We start from the raw sequence: 17,943 nt of genomic DNA on the forward strand, positions 1-17,943 counted from the left end.
GATCACATATGTTTCATCCTGTTTGACCTTAATGATTGCCCTGTGAACCAATGGATAAGAGAGAGAGGGAACACTGTCCAGTGCAAAGTGAATATTGTACATCTCCTAGAGACTTGTCACCCTGCCTTGCCCAGGAACATAACCTCTGGCATTTGCAATTGTTTCTGGTGGCAAAAAGGTCTTTGTGGAAGGTACCTCTGCATTCCATTATAAGAATGAAAAATGCTTGAAACAGCTCCCATTTGTATAGCTGGTTGTTCTCTTCTGAAGTATGAATTGCTGTCAGGTAAATGTGGCGTAGTATGCACCACTCCCAGAAGTGATTAATAAGTAGGAGTGAAAGAGAATGGTCATTCCCTCTGTTTGTTTATATAATACATTGCTGTTGTGTTGTTGGTGGCTATCTAGACAACATGACACATCAGCTGTGGTTCAAATGCTCTGAAAGCATTAGGAGCCCCATGGCGCTGTGTTTAAAGTGCTGTATAGCCAAAGTCTGCTCACAAACTGGAGATCAATCCTGGTAAGCCAGCTCAAGATTTACTCAGCCTTCCATCCTTCTGAGGTCAGTAAAATGGGTACTCAGCTTGCTGTGGGAGACAATATATAGCCTGCTTAATTAAATTGTAAACCATCCAGAGAATGGTTTAAGCACTATGAGGTGGTATATAAGCAACACACTTTGCTTTTTTCGGTGCAGTGCACTAGATTGGTAATTCTGATACCAAGGAATGCTGCAGAACAGATTTTTGTGTCCCAAAAAGTCTAACTTGTCATCGTCCTTGTTGAAGGGGTAGAGACCGACCAAGATCTAGCCTTCAACTGAGTGGTCTCTACAATTATTGAGTTAGTTGAGGGTGCCGAAAAAGGAAATTCACACCTACCTCCTGCACCTTGTATAGAGTCTCGAGACATCTGGAAGTGGATAGAATGCAGGACGATTTGTTTCATTAACATTTCATAAGTTCCATAAATGTAGGTAGGAAGGAGAGCTGCACTGGAATGGTTTCATTTCTACTAATGCTGTAAAAGACCAGGCCTGCCACTAGCCATGGAAGCTTTTGAACCCCAATGTGTAGATTCTGAGCCATGTGGATAATTAGATCAGCATAGGCCCTGAGATCCTCCAAGGGAGAAAGGACATGTCTACAACTGAATCAGGAATAGACAAAGTTTGAGAAGGAGACAGCTAAGATGATCGATGAATGTCCTCCAAATAAGAATCAGATGCCTCTACTTGTGGAGAATGCAACCCTTCAGAAGTCTGTTCCAAGAGAAGTGCTTGTTTTGATGTATAGGATGATTTGGCAGGTGAATAGGTCAGTTTTGGCACCTGCTTTGTCTTGCTTATGTAAAGTGGCAGTAGACTACTTTATTTTCATTGGAATCAATGCCAAAGGAGGCTTTGATAGCAATGTTGAGACCAGTGTTGAAACTGAGGTGGAAACCGAGGCTAGAATATGTAAGTCTGAGTTGGAGGTTTCAAAGTTTTTCACAGGCTCCATGGTTTCTTTGGGTGTCAGTGGAGTTTTGTGCACTGCTTGTGGGTTAATAGGAGACCAAGGAACAGAGTCTAATGATTTTGCTGATTTCTCCTAAAGGTAGGACTGAAGCCTTGTTAGGTGTTTTTTCAGGGCTACCCAAGTAAAGCCTTTACAAATCCTACATTTTTGAGTGGTATATTCCTTGCCAAGGCAAAAATAGTCAATTTTTGGGTCCATCAGGATGCAGCATTTTACCCTTACAAACAACACACTTTTTGAAGACAGTCCCAGAGGCCATAAACAACTAGGTGGGAAGAATGAAAGTTAGATGATAGTGCTAAGCACTTCTCCACCCCAAAGAAAATGATGGATAGAGGAATAAAAATGAAGAAAAGCGAAGAATCAATTATTTACAGTTAGAAGAAATAGAAATCCAGGTTAAGAAAAACTCCAATGTTCTCTCAAGAAACTGTTTGTACAGCAAACAAAAGGGAGCTGAGGGAGAACTGTTAGGGTGCATCTCTAGTCAAGCACAGTAGCACAGGAGAAGGGGAACATTTCTCCTGAAGTTCTCGAAGGCTTCTGTGCGGGCACAGAACCTTTATGTGTGATTCACAGAGACCATGATATGTTATCCTCTGCTGAAGGAAACCAAAATATGGAGCAGCTGCTCATGCCTCCAAGTTCAGCCAGCTACAAAAGAGCGCTCACTGACAGCTCTGCAACTGTATTACAGGAAACAGACAAACAACTCTCAAGTCCACCAGTACTGGCAAAAGGAAGGATATGCTGCTTCTCTTCTTTGACACTGAGTCTACTCTCCAAACCCAAACTTGGAGGCAGGAGCAAGAAAAGCCCCCAACCTAGAGCTGAGCTAGTCTATGTCATCTCATCATCACACATTTTGGTACAAGACTTCTCTATTACTCATGCAAAATAATACCAGAGAATATTAGAACTCACCTCTCTCAGTATTTGGCACTCCTAAATCAACAGTGGGTATGGAACTTTCTGCAGAATCACTATAGTACTCAATAAGAGTGGCTTCTCTTTCCCAAGTCTGTTTAACAATGGGTACTGAAAAATAAGACAGCACATTGAGATGCAGGTGTGACAATGTCCATTCAAATATCTGAGACACTGTTGGCCTTAAGCCCACACATTCGTATGCCATCTCTTCACACCTCGGCATGCCACAGCTGAGGAAGTCCTGATGTACTTATAGTTTCTGCCCGTATTTGAACAAGAAAATCAGATAGGGATCTGAAACCAGAGTCAAAGTTCAAATGTAATAAGATGGATATAACAGGAGATGATGTTTACACAACCTAGAGAGTCTTCAACTGTAGCACTTCTAAAGGAAAGGAGGGAACAGGCAACACATACACACAAAATGTGTGAGCCTAACACATATATCTTATTTTAATAAGCTATTATATATATTTGTCCCAACTAGATTGCGAAAAAAAGAAATGGGACTATAGTTAGAACTGGTGGTGGTGGGATTCTGGAAGTAGTTCAAAAAATAGTAATAACACTGCAAAGCTGTACTTCATATAGTGTATGAAAGGAGAAAAGAAAAGCTGTCATCCTAAATAATCAAACATATAGAGTTACTGTATTATTTCTTCCTACAAGGTGACATTTCCTTGTAATCCTCTGCTGAAAGGGAACAAGCTGATGTTCCTGAGACATTTTTATTTTCAGGATTCTAATCTTTTCTTCCTACCTAACTATATACCATGCATTTCTGCTCAAGAAGACCTAGGTAGCTTACAATATTAAAACATATTTAAAAACTTTTGTTTAAAAGCAGCAGCCCCAGTTTTAGGAACCCCTTCTCAGGCAGCCAGTTACTGAAAAAAGGCTGCATGAAGAGAAAAGTCTTTGTCTGCTTGCAGAAGGACAGCAAAGAGGGGTCTGGCCTGAACTTCTCTGGGAGTGAGTTCCATAGCTTGAGAGTGATAGAGAAGGCCCTCTTTCATGTCTCCACCAAATGCTACTGAGCATGTGGTAGGACCAAGAGAAAGGTCTCCACTGGTGATTTTAAAACCTGGGCAGCCTCATAGCGGTTTCTGGATGAGATGGATTATCTAGATTAGAGGTTCCCAACCTGGGGTGCCCAGATGTTCTTGGACTATAACTCCCAGAAAGACGTCTAAGAATTTTAGTCCAAGAACATCTGGGGACCTAAGATTGGGAACCACTGATCTAGATTAATTTCAATCTGACTTCAGGCCTGTTTATGAGATGGAGACTTTCTTGGTGGATGATCTATGGCAGGAATTGGACAGGAGACTGTGTCCCTATTGGTACTGCTGGACCTCTAAGGGCTTTCCATACTGTTGACCATACTATCCTTCTGGGCCATTTCTCTGGGATGGGACTTGGAGGTACTGTTTTATGGTGGCTCCAGTCCTTCCTGGAAGGAAAAACTCAGAAGGTGGAGGTTGGGGGACTCATTTGCTGTTGGCCTAAGGTGTTCCTCAGGGTTCTGTTTTGCCCCCCAAGTTATTGAACATCTACATGAAACCACTAGGAGAGGCTATTTTGGGATTTGGTGTCACCAGTATGTGGTTGACACCCAGCTCTATCTTTGCTTTCCATCTAAATCCAAGGAAGTTGTTTCAGTTCTAGATATGTGTGTAGTGTTCAGTAGTGTTCAGTAATGGAGAGTAAATGAACTGAAACTTAATTCAGACAAGACAGAGATGCTCCTGGTCAGTTGAAAAGCAAATCAAGCAAGAGATGCAGCTTGTGCTGGATCTCTCTAAAAGCACAGATATGCAGATTGGGTGTGTGTCTCAATTTGTCTCTGAGCCTGGCTTTTGGCATTGGCAAAGAGTGCCTTTGCACAAGTAAACTAGTGCACCAGCTCTCCCTGTCCCTGGAGAGGTCTGATCTGGCCACGGTGACACATGCCTTAGTTACAAGTACATTCTGGTTGGATTACTGTAACACGCTCTATGTGAGGCTGCCTTTGGAAAATGTTTGAAAACTTAAATGAGTCCAAAATGTAGATGCCTGATTGTTAACTGGGGTTGGTCACATCATCACATAATTCCTCCCTCTCCCTGTTACAGTGGTTCCACTGGCTGCCATTCCGTTTCCAAACACAATCCAAAGTGCTGGTTTTAGTCTATAAAGCACTAAATGGCTTGGGTCAAAGTTATCTTAAAGACTGTATCGCCCTTTATGAGCTGCCTGGGTGTTAAGATAATCAGGAAAGGTCTTTCTCTTAGTTCCACCACCTCCACAGGTGCACTTGGTGGGGGCAGGGGAGAGCACCCTCTCTGTCACTATACCCAGACTTTGGAACTCCCTCCCACTGTATGCGAGGCTGACCCCACTATTGCTGTCCTTTCTCTTCAGGCAGTGATTAGCTGTCTAAAGGGGGTTTTGAAATTGGGATGGTTAGCATTTTGTTGCTTTTAATCATGCTTTTATTTAATACTTTTAACGTTTATTTAATTCTTTTAAAACATTTGAATAATTTATTGTTTTTAGCTTTCTATTTTAATGATGTAAGTCACCCTGAGTCTTTTTATGCAGAAAGATGTGATAAAATGTTTTAAACAAACAAATAAATAAAGGAAAATTGAATCTGTCAGATAGCTTGGATTCAAATTGTTTATTAGGTCCAATACTATAGTATTGCAAGTTGAAGAAAGGAGGAGGAGAATATGAAAATCAAGGCAGCACTGTAAAGACAAAGCCAGATGTTACAACATGGATGGCTGCTTCTGAAAACTACAGTTCTCCTTTCCTTTTGTCTTACATAACATTTTAGGAATACAAACTGTGAGATATGTTGCAACCATATCACAAGCTATGGTTACAGGAGATAGAAAACTGCAATGCAATCATCACATCATGCATTTTGTACTGCTGTGTCACAGAGGAAAGAAAAGGAGGAGATAAGGTTTGGGTTGCAGCCAGTCTTGTGCTGTAATGTGCAATTCCAGTCTTAGGCAATGAAAATGGGCCATACTCCATCTTCTCTGTCCCTAAAGGCTTGTTTTTTCTTCTTCTAGGAAGCTGTTGAAAAGTGATACTAAGGACATGAGCTAGTTTAATTACTGTGAAACAAATGTTTAAAGTTTTTTTTAAAACTTTCTTTTTTCCTCTAAACCGAGACTCTAAACACTTAAGATTCCAATGCCACATTAAGATCTTTGAACATATTTCTTCTACTTTTGGGGGGATGGTAGAGCAACAGTAATAAATGGTTCTGGCAAATATGTTCTTACCAATTATCTTTCAAATTATACAAAAATTGCACTTGATTTTAAGTAATTTATTTTTGGAAGCATCATAATGGACATACTGTACATATTTTTTTTACATAAGAACCAGGTACAAACAATGTGGCCTCTTACTTTCTTTCTCAGCCTTAATTGAATCAAAACTGCTGGAATCCATGAAATATTGGAACACTGGACATCCTCCTGGCTACCAAGCTGTCACTTCAACAAAACAACCAAACAAAATACCGTTAAATGTACCAATGTAGCTGTTTGGTAGGAAACACAGATCAGTTCTAAAGAGCTTCCACAAAGCAGCAAATTTGAACTACTTTCCCTGGCACTCTCAGATTGACTTCTATAATGTTTAATCATCATAGGCATCCTTCAGGATAAAGCAGCATGGTTGTAGCAGGAAAATACTATACAACTCTCCTCTTCCAAGATGAGTTATATGTTCAAAATATATTTCATGAGACACCGTGATCACACTTGTGTGATCATCTAAACATGGTGATCATAAATGTCCACCTTACCCCCCATTAATGAAGACTATAAATCACATCAACTGTCAAAAATTTAAGGTGAAACACACTATGTTCAATAAAAAGTGCGTCAGTAGATAACAAGCTGTTATATCAAACCAGATAACTAACTAGGGAAGGTCAAGGTTAAGTGGTCAAAATCAAATCCTATGTCCTTCAACAAATCCTTCCTACAGTTAGATTTAGGCATCCTCCAGTCTCGAGAGACTATGGTAACGAGCTCTGTATGGAGGGCTTGGAACGGAGTCTAGTGTTTTGACGCTGTACGCGAAGCTGGAGTAGTAAAGTAGAGAGGAAAGTCCTTGATATCCCTTCTCATTTTCCCATTGGTGGAACTACTGAGCTATTCCATTCTGAGCCTGTCCAGAGTCCTTATCCTTAATTCCCTCTGGGGTTTCTGTTGCCCACTCTAAACAATCAAGCAATAAAAGAGATTTAAAGCTGAAAAAAATAACATGCTATAATGGGTTCAGCAGACCATGAAAGGCCATCAAAGTCACTGTTATTCATTTATAAGCTGAAAAAAGTAAGGTAGATTTCAACTTTCAGTTGTATTTTGGCAAAGATGATGCCAGGGAAACAGAGCTAATGTGGTATAATGGCCAGTGGTACCGAACCTAAAACCAGGAGTGACCTTGGAACAGTGGCTTTCTCTCAGATTTATGTATTTCCCAGGCTTCTGGTGTGAAAAGGTTACAGTGTGTAGGGTCAGCCTTGCAAAGAACCATATTTTTCCATGTATAAGATGCCCCATGTATAAGACGCCCCCCCTTCTAACCCAAAATTTCTTTCTTTGCAAGAAAGTGGAGGGGGGAGGCAAGGATCAAAGCGCTTTGATTCCTGTTTTCCCCCTCCACTTTCTTGGAAAGAAAGTGCTTTCCCCTTCCACTTTTTGCAAAGAAAGTGGAGGGGGAAAGCTTTCTTGCGAGGCAAGTGGAGGGTGAAAGCAGGAATCGCTTTCCCCTCCACTTTTTGTGAGGGGGAAAGCAGCTTTTTGCAAAGAAAGTAGATGGGGAAAGCACTTTCCTCTCAAGAAAATTGAAGGGGAAAGAAGGAAAGCGCTTTGATCCCTCCCCCCTTACTACCATGTATAAAACAGCTCTCAAATTTTCCTCTAATTATTTTAGGAAAAAGTGTCATTTTATACACGGAAAAATACAGTATTCCCTTGAAACTGCCAGTAGCAAAGTGTGGAATAGTTGAACAGTAAGGATGTAGGGGCACAGATGCTGGTGCCCCGATTGTACTAAGAAAGGGGGGAAGGAGGTGGAAGGCTAAGAACTCAAGTTGTGGGTAGTAAAGCAGATCTGGATGCAGCTGCCATAGTTCTTCCTCCTCACTAATGCGCAGGTGAGCAACTGAAGAGTGAGGGAAGAAGATGGAAAGGAAATTGGAGGGTATCGCCTATGCAATAAACATGTTACCTGTACACAATAAAATTAATGACAAAAGTAAGATCAATACATTTAGTTGTCATTTGAAGGCAGAGAAAAAAAAGCTGAAGGCTGTTTCTCTTTAACACAGGACACGGCTGGATTAGTTTGCCTTACAACCTATCAAACTACTTGCTGCTTGACATCATAAAATACAAGACAAATGCAGCCTGAGGGGAAAAAAATTAACATTTCAGACAGCTTCCATTAGTAAAAATATAATATGTAATCCACAACCTTTCAAACCTGACTAAACCCAGGTAAAATTAAACCTCTATTTTTTCACAACTTGATCCTACACTATGCTGCTGCATAGGAGTATGTCATCTTACTCTATTGTCATCCATGAATGTGAAAGAAAAAATATTTCAACTAACAGTACAGTGTCAGTAGTAAATATTTCCCCAAAATCTTTATCGAAATAATGCATTAATTTTTTTCCATGAAGGACGGCAATAAGAAACCAATAATAGACTGAGAATAAATAAATAGTAGTGGGAAACCTAGCACATTTATTCCATCTCACGCGCTCAGTGGAAAGCTGTCCCATTTTATAATTCATTCTGCCGTTCACATATAATCTGTCAAATGTGCTCCCCACATTTCCTGATAGAGTTAAACAGCTAATTTTATGACACAGATTGACGCTTTAGTGGTCCAAAACTGTCTCTCTTTCTTTGCATAACTAATTGTGATTTTGACAGGATCCTTAACAGGCTGGGGGGAGAGGGAAGAAGTTTGCTTCATTTCTAAGCAACAGGAATCAAGTATTTTGTTGTTATGGCTATGCAGAGCCATGTTGCCTGAAACTTATGAGAAAGATAAATTAATATTACAGTATAAGTTAATGACCTAGAGATGGGCAAGAACCGCCAGTTTGGAGTTCATACTGTTTTGGTTTGCAGCTGAACAGGTGTTCTCCAGTTCGGCACCCCACCCTGTCTGGCAGGCGCCCACTCAGGCAGAGGTAGTGCCCGGAGAGGCAGAGCAGGGAAACTGGGATGCTACTTCCGAGTGGGAGCCTGCTGGAGGGGGTGGGGTGCCGAACTGTGGAATATCTGTGCTTCCAAGGATGAGATCAGTGAGCCAAGTGACTATAATTTAGCAGGTAACAATTATAAATTGCAAGCATAAACATGACTAAAATAAAAGACTGGGACAAAGATCCAGTGGTGCACAGTAGTATTCAAAGACAGCAAAATTCTAACTTTCTCAAATTTCCTTTTTCAATAGCCTTCTGTGGCATTAAAAACCTACATCAGATAGTTTTCCCAGTTCTCCATACAGTGTTTCCCCGAAAATAAGACAGGGTCTTATATTAATTTTTGCTCCACAAAATGCAGTAGGGCTTATTTTCAGGGGATGTTTAGATTTTTTCATGTACAACAATCTACATTTATTCAAAGACAATCGTGTCATGTTCTTCTGGTTGCTCCACAATGGTGGAGGGTGGGGATTCACTTAACTAGGGCTTATTTTTGGGGTAGGGCTTATACTACGAGCATCCTGAAAAATCATACTAGGGCTTATTTTACGGTTAGGTCTTATTTTTGGGGAAACAGGCTATTAGGTTTTAGAGTACACGAGGGGATGCAAGAGGGAAAGATGATTGCTGATTCTGGGGGAAGTACAGAGATCCATACAGTTGGATCCTGGTCTAAATTTAGCTCAACTGTTATCATTTATAAAGTATTATTTTTAAATCAATAAATACAAAAAAAATCACTATACAGCTTTTGGCTTCATTACTCATTCTTTTTTCTAAAGAAATGCACAGTTTATATACTACACAGATGAATACTTGGGAAAAGATTGAATAGGATTGCCATTTTGATTTCTTAGGGCAGTGATTCCCAGCCTTGGGTAACCCCAGTATTCTTGGACTGCAACTCCCAGAAACCCCAGCCAGCATAACTGCTGGTGAAGCCTTCTTGAAACTGCAGTCCAAGAACACATGGGTAATCCAAGGTTGGGAACCACTGGTCTAGGGGGTTGGTGTACATAAAGTGGATGTCTTTGGTGCTATATTACCTTATTTCATTCATTATTTGCTAGCACCTCTTGATATACTTCTGGAGAGGCAGTGTCAGCAAAATAACTGACTTTTTCAATGGTGGTAGGTTTCTGGTGCAGTGGGAATCCTGATTTTTCTTACCTCTGCTTCAACAGTTCACTGCCTTGGATACTATGGTGAAAATGCCCTGCATGTGTTTTCCATACCAGCAAAGCACCTCAAACTACTAGGCTACAAATGTGGGCAAAAAACTGCACCTCTTTCATCTTCTCAGTCTGCAGTACTGCCACAATATTTGCCTCCTTGTCTGTGACAAACAGACCATGCCTTTCTGTATCTAGACTTCACCCTAACCCTAACCCTGGGCCTGTTGAATGTTGTGAGCTATGTGGCTGCTCTCCATCACAGCCAAATGCAACAGGACCCACCTGTATCCTGCTCTTGTGTGTTGCCTTATGCCTGAGGCTTCTACCTCCCACCAGCTTCCTGTCAGATATGTTTTGCACCCTGGCTACTCCAGATGTCATTTGTAAAATGTACCCTGCTGTTGTACCAGGTGCCTGACACCCCAATATAAATCTAGCACCACCCTGAGGCTATGAGTCATTCAGGACAGCAATTGGTAATGGGGTGCCAGTTCTGCCACAAACCTACAGAAACCAATGTTCTCCACCAGAGATAATTGGTGGTCATTGAGGGCTTTCACTTCCCTTAAGTGACAAGTAAGCCTGGCATTTTTAAGTTTGGAGAAGTCTTTAGGAGGATGAGCATGCAACTGCTGAAGAGGTGGCTCAAATCCCACCCACATTTGAGCATCTTCTTGTAGTGCAAGTATTAAGCTAAGGGAGCATCTATTGCACATACAGGCATACCTTGGTTTACGAATTTAATGCGTTCTCCAGGACATTACATAATGTAAAGAATTTGTAAACCGAAACGCAGTTTGCCATAGGAATGGGGGCAGCGCTATAAACCTCCAGGCACAATGCATCCTGGGAAAACAGTTGCTTCGTACTGCAGAAAAAAAATTATAAACTGAAGCATTATTTTCAATGGATTTCCGTTCATAAACCGGAAATTACGTTAACCGAGGCGTTCATAAACAGAGGTAACTACTGTAGCTGGAAAAGTTTCTGGATTATTGACTTTGTGGGAGCTCCGGTTTTTGACTGCATGTCCTTAACAGAGAACATGAACTTGTATCACTACTAGTTCTGGTAGCCAGTGGGACCAGAATTATGTCACTGTCACATTGTTAGAACCTGAGAAGGATGCCTGATGTGCCCCCCCCCCCAGGAGTCCTACAGAGATTTGTTCAGTATGCCTTCCTTAGTTATGGTTGCTATATTCTATTTTCCCAATAGATAAAGCACAATAGAAGTACTGAGGGAGCCAATGCTGTGTGACAGGACTTAGTATAGGGAGACCCAGAGACCTCTGGGTAGAGTGGGCGGCATGTAAGTTGAATGAATGAATGAATGAATGAATGAATGAATGAATGAATGAATGAATGAATGAATGAATGAATGAATGAATGAATGAATGAATGAATCTCTGCTCAGTCATGAAACTCCAGGGTTTCCGTTACAAATCCTGTTACTGAAGATAGAGAAGGGCAGCAAGAAATAAACATACAAATGTAATTCCATGTGCTTAAGCTTTATGATGGCTAAGACTGGAATTCTATGTAGTGGACACCTATACATGTTCACCCAGAACTAAATACTACTATTTTCAATTCCAACTAGGCATGGGTAGGATTACAAAATATTTCAAGAGGCAAGGAAGCAGCTAATTTCAAAATGAATCCTCTGGAATTGGAAAACAGATTTTTTTAGTTAAAGTGGCTTTTTAAAGTTAAAGGTACACAATACCAAAAGATTTCAATCAAAATCTTTAAATTGTGCCAACTGTCACAAAAATAATCTCATATAAACCCATATTTCCACACACACATTATTAGTTCACAGAAGTATAATTCAAACAGCTAATTGTTTTTTTCTTTTACAGGTCAAAATAGCCATTATTAAAAGACCCTGTGTAGACAGAGCTAAAAATCCAGATCAACTTACTGTGGAAATGCCTTGAATGCCAAGTAAAACATCTAATAGAGCAATATGACAATGACATCCTTAACGTTTCAAGGCAATTATGTCTCTACAGGACTTAAAATGTAGAGCTTCTTTCTAGCCTCTGTTTTAAAAAGTACCGTATTTTTTGCTCCATAAGATGAACTCCCCCCCCCCCAAAATGTAGGTGGGAAAGTCCGTGCGTCTTATGGAGCGAAGGCAGGAATTTCGTCCCCGCTGGCCCCGTTGGGGGGGAGCGTCGCAAGGGTTAGGGTGAGCCTTCCAGGACCCTTGCGACGCTCCCCCCCACCTCCCACGGGGCCAGCGCGGGTGAAATCGCCAGCTTCCAGGTGGGGGGAGCTTTGCAAGGGTCCTGGAAGGCTCACTCGGTACCTTGTGACGCTCCTCCCACACCCGCATGGATCCAGCACTTGCGAAATCGCCAGTTTCTGGGAGTCTTTTGAGGCTCCCCAAGAGATTTCACACCCCCTGGCCCCATGGGGGGTGGGGTCGGGAGCATCGCAAGGGTCTGGGTGAGCCTTCCAGGACCCTTGCCACTCTGGCCCCCCCACGGATCCAGCACTGGCGAAATCGCCAGTTTCTGGGAGTCTTTTGAGGCTTCCCAAGCCTCAAAAGACTCCCAGATGCTGGCGATTTCACCCCCCTGGCCCCGTGGGGGGCAGGGTGAGTCTCTAAAGGGTCCTGGAACACTCCCTAGGACCCTTTGGAGGCTCACCCTTCCCCCCCGCCAGGCCAGAGGGGGCAAAATCACCACCTTCTGGGACACTTTTGAGGCTTGGGAAGCTTCAGAAGAGTCCCAGGTGGCGATTTCGTCCCCTCTGACCCCTGGGGGAGCATGGTGAGCCTCCAAAGGGTCCTAGGGTGTGTTCCATAAGATGGACCTCTCCATAAGTCTCCCATTTTTTAGGAGAAGAAAACAGATTATTTTTTCCTGTTTTCTTCTCCTAAAAATTTGGTGCGTCTTATGGAGAAATGCATCTTATGGAGCAAAAAATAGGGTACATAGCATTTTCAAGTTTGCAAGGGCATTGCAAACATCATCTCAATGGCCATTAATATTACTAAATAAATTCCCCTCAAGAACACCCAGTTAGTTTCTGGAGGTAATCTGAAAGTAGAGCCACAATTCAAGAGCCAATATTGAACAGTGATTATTTTCTCACTCTCACTTAAGTAAAATATTTGGAATAGACCAGTGGTTCAAGTTGTGACCCTCTTTTGTAGTAGCCAAGTAACCTATGACTCCTGCCAAATTTGCATAAAAGGGCATTTTAATTAGGTTAAAAAACATTAAAAATAGTTTTTTCAGAATTTAATTCTAATCTAATATTTAATGCAGTGGTTGTACTTGTATCGGAATAATAAATAAGTGTTTAAAACCTTCATGGCGAAATTTCCTATAAAAATAATTGCAGCTAAAAAATAACGAAGACAACCCCTTGAAAACAAGGGGGTCACAACCCACAGGTCGGGAACCCATGAAATAGACCAAGAAAATGAATGGAAGCTGATAACCGCTGTTTTTGGAAGGGAAACCCATTCTTTTTTCACTGGAATGTAGAACTACTACAAGACAGAATTAAAGCCATTTTTATTTATTTATTATTTATTTATTTAATTTATATGCCGCCCACACTACCCAGAGGTAAGTCTTCACTGATTGCCAATGTCAATAGAAGTCACTCACTTGTTTCAGACTCCCTTATCTACATAATTCTCTCATAAACTATTTTCAGTATGAAAAGTTCAGTATTAAAATGAAAAGGACATTCAGCTACAGTTTTCAATATTTACAACAATTAACACAAGCTTATAAGTTATTATATAAATATACTCTTAAAACTAGAACTCACTTCTGTCTCCATGGAATTTCTTGCATGTTTTTACAGCAACAAAGATGTCCGTTTTCTTCACTGGATCTCCCTAAAAATAAAATACCATTTATTTCTCTCCAATCATTTTTGCATTGCATGAATAAGTCTTTATAAATAAGGGGCTTCAGAATATATCTCCATATTTCATGACATATCAAAAAGCAATTTAAAGTAGTATAACAAGATCCATTTTCTACGTCTCAAAATTTAAATTATTTAAAATGTCAATGCTGGCTGGCAGCATTTTCTACTAAAACTGAAATTCTGATTGAAGTTAGTTACAACACACTAGAGAAGCAATAAAAAAGAAAGTATCTGACAGTAACATTATAAATACTGAAAAAAATATTCTAGCCAAGAAGTTAAGCATTGTGAAGTCTCATTGATTTCAATGCAAAGTACTCAATCATGTACGTAACTGTGCTACTGAATTTTAGTTGGATAAGACAATATTCAGTTTCTAAACATAGAATACATTTTTGACCATGGATAGAATCCAAATAACTACTTTTATAGCTGGGCAAACCAAGGGGGATTTCCTTTTTTTCCATTTGATTAGCAATCACTCATGCTACATAACAGCTTATAAAAGTCTACTAGTTTCAAAAGAGGTTTGTCATGTTGTAGCCCTCAGGGTTTGGCTTACAGTTTCAAGAAATCAACTCCATCTCCAAGAAAATGAATACCATTCTGCAGAGTTGAAAAACCACTGTGGCTGTCTCACATTAGCGAGAGCCATTATTAATCAGTTGAGCTTTTAGGAGAAGGCCACCACTGCATAGGCTATGGCCAGGGCAGAAAAAAAAGCTGATCTAGGTAACTCACTACATGGCAGTCATGGGATCTCAACAAGAAGCTAACAAGAGAAACAAGAGGGTAGAGGTTAGTCATTAAAAAGAAGGAAAACATATGGAAAACACTGCTGAGTAAATGGTTGTTGTGGTTTTTTGGGACTGTTAAACTGTGTTCTGTAGGTTTTTCTTCCTAACGTTTCACCAGTCTCTGTAGCTCCAGAACATGGCCAAACAGCTTGAAAAAAATCCACAACAATCATCGGATCCTGGCCATGAAAGCCTTTGAGAACACACCACTGAGTAAACTTTCCAAAATGGAATTAAGAAAATAGAAGAGCTAATGTTCATAGACTACAATCAAGCTGTTTGCTGTAACATGAAGAGCTTTGGATCATTCTAAAACACATGTGTGCACCTCAACATTTGGTAGTCCCTGATGCATAACCTACACTCTGGAGAAGAAGCCGCTATTAGGTCAGAGTACAGAGAAACAGGATAGTTTTCTGTTGGCAGGGTGTAAGACAAAGGTGCATGTTTTCTTGTTATCTGTTCAAACTGTATATAGACTATGCCACACAAAAAGCTAGGTTAGATACAGATGGAAACCTGATTAGATTCAGAGTAAAAATTTGGTGGGAGAAAATATCAATAATTTAAGAAATACGATGACACAGAACTGAATAATGAGGAAGATTAAAGAAGAAAGTGAAAAAGCAGGATTACAGCTGAAAATTCAGAAGACATAATGCAGAAAATTGCATAACTTTAAAGTTACTGATGAAGATATTAAAATTGTTGAAGATTTTCTGTACTTTGCTTCAATCATGAAACCAAATGGAAACTGCAGCCAAGAAATCAACAAGAATGAGGCTAGGAAGAGCAGCTATGAAGGAACAAGGAACAATCGTTATATGTAGGGATGTATCACTGGAAACCAAGGCCAAGATCATTCAATTACTATGTATAGATGTGAAATCTGGGCATTAAAGAAAGGTGACAACAAGAAAATCCATTCATTTGAAAAGTGATCTTGGAGGACAGCTTTATGGGGAACATGAATCACCAGAAACACAAGTTTGTTGGTTTTAGATCAGATAAAGCCTGAACTCTCATTAGAAGCTAACATTATTAAACTCAGACTACTCTGAACACATGAGAAAACAAGACTCACTGGAAAAGGCAGTAATGTTAGGAAATGTTGAAAGTGGTAGGAGAAGAGGATGATCTAACATGAAATAGAATGATTCAACAAAGGGAGCCCTGGGCAAGGCTGCTAATGAAAGAACCTTCTGAAGGTCAGAAGATGATTTGAGAACAACAACAACAACAACAACAACACAACAACAACAACAACAACAACAACAGAGATCACTTAGTATAAGTAGCTTGAAAAAGTCATGTACTGACTCAAACATAAGGTTTTCAGTTTTCATGCAGAAACACTTCTCAAAATATACTGTGAATTGTTTTCCATGACCAAGAAGATAGAATCTGTTTCATGATTTTCTGAGTTTAAATAAATGTGAGGTGTTCTGACATGTACCTGTTAATGAACATGTATTACAAGGCCAGGCAGTACTGGGTACATATGTCTTGTGAGAATGAGAAGAAGAATGTGTGAGGGCAGCATTGACTTAAGAAAAGCACAAATCCTCCTCTTTGATACATTTACTTTCTGCACAACCTGATGGGAATTTTGTAGGATGTTCTGAGGAAACCAGAATGTAACAACATCACCTGCACAGAATTCCATGGTGTTGTGAAAGACCAGTGTTCAAAAACTGAAGAAATGCTAAGAAGAAAATCACAAGATTTCTCATAGCTGACAAAAGAAAATTCAGAGAGAAGCAAATAAGACATGATGAGAAAAATTGTTGAGATATTCTACAATAAAAACTGTAAGATATTGAAATATTGTCGTGCCGAAGGGGCTTGAGTAATTCAGAGAAGCTATGGGCTATGCCGTGCAAGGACACCCAAGATGGACAGGTCATAGTGGAGAGCTCTGACTAAATGCGATCCACCTGGAGCAGGAACTGGCAAGCCACTCCAGCATCTTTGCCAAGAAAACTCCATGGGCAGAAATAAAAGGCTAAAAGATATGACACTGAAAGATGAGCCCCTCGGGTAGGAAGGCGTCAAACATACTACTGAGGAAGAGCGGAGGACAAGTAGAAGTTCCAGAGCTAATGAAGTGTTTGGGCCAAAGCCAAAAGGATGCTCAGCTGCGGACACACCTGGAAGTGAAAGGAAAGTCTGAGGCTGCAAAGAAAAACACTGCATAAGAACCTGGAATGCAAGATCTATGAACCTTGGTAAGTGGATGTGGTCAAACAGGAGATCACAGGAATAAACATTGACATCCTCGGCGTCAGTGAACTAAAATGGACGGGGATGGGTGAATTCAATTCAGACGATTATCATATCTACTATTGTGGGCAAGAATCCCGTAGAAGGAATGGAGTAGCCCTCATAGTCAACAAAAGAGTGGGAAAAGCTGTGCTGGGATACAATCTCAAAAATGAGAGAATGATTTCAATAAGAATTCAAGGCAGGCCTTTCAACATCACATAATCCAAGTTTATGTACCAATCACCAATGCTGAAGAGGCTGAAATTGATCACTTCTATGAACACTTACAACACCTCCTAGAACTGACACCAAAGAAAGATGTTCTCATTATAGAGGACTGGAATGCTAAAGTAGGGAGTCAAGGAACAACAGGTAAGTTTGGCCTTGGAGTTCAAAATGAAGCAAGGAAAGGCTAATAAAGTTTTGTCTAGAGAACAAGCTGGTCATCACAAACACTCTTTCCCAACAACACAAGAGGCGACTCTACACGTGGACATCACCAGACAGGCAATGCTGAAATCAGATTGATTATGTTCTCTGCAGCCAAAGATGGAGAAGCTCAATACAGTCAGCAAAAACAAGACCTACAGCTGATTGTGGCTCTGATCATCAGCTTCTTATAGCAAAACTCAAGCTTAAACTGAAGAAAGTAGGAAAAACCACTGGGCTAGTCAGGTATAATCTAAACCAAATCCCTTATGAATACACAGTGGAAATGAAAAACAGATTTAAGGAACTCAATTTGGTGGACAGAGTGCCTGAAGAACTATGGATGGAGGCTTGTAACATTGTAGAGGAGGCAGCAGCAAAAACCATTCCAAAGAAAAGGAAATGCAAGAAAGCAAAGTGGCTGTCCAATGAGGCCTTACAAATAGCAGAGAAGAGAAGCAAAAGAAAATGCAAGGGAGATAAGGAAAGTTACAAAAATAGAATGCAAGATTAGCAAAGCGAGACAAGAGGGCCTTCTTAAATGAACAGTGCAAAAATATAGAGGAAAATAATACAAAGGGGAAAAAACAGAGATCTGTTCAAGAAAATAGGAGATATTAAAGGAATATTTTGTGCAAAGATAGACATGATAAAGGACAAAAATGGGAGGGACCTCACAGAAGC

The 17,943-nt window shown here is 40.4% G+C and overlaps 1 protein-coding gene across 1 annotated transcript in view; it reads right to left on the reverse strand.

The window, feature by feature from the left end:
• B3GLCT (beta 3-glucosyltransferase) overlaps nucleotides 1-17,943 on the reverse strand; it is a 105,252-nt gene that overhangs the window by 25,899 nt on the left and 61,410 nt on the right. The window contains exons 10-11 of the mRNA XM_072993761.2: nucleotides 13,664-13,733; nucleotides 2,448-2,561 (exon numbers count right to left, since the gene is read on the reverse strand). Of these exons, the coding sequence (XP_072849862.2) occupies nucleotides 2,448-2,561; nucleotides 13,664-13,733 (184 nt within the window). The remainder of the gene's footprint in view (nucleotides 1-2,447; nucleotides 2,562-13,663; nucleotides 13,734-17,943) is intronic.

The sequence above is a fragment of the Pogona vitticeps genome, chromosome 3, assembly GCF_051106095.1.
Source record: "Pogona vitticeps strain Pit_001003342236 chromosome 3, PviZW2.1, whole genome shotgun sequence".
In the NCBI taxonomy this organism is placed as follows: Eukaryota; Metazoa; Chordata; class Lepidosauria; order Squamata; family Agamidae; genus Pogona; species Pogona vitticeps.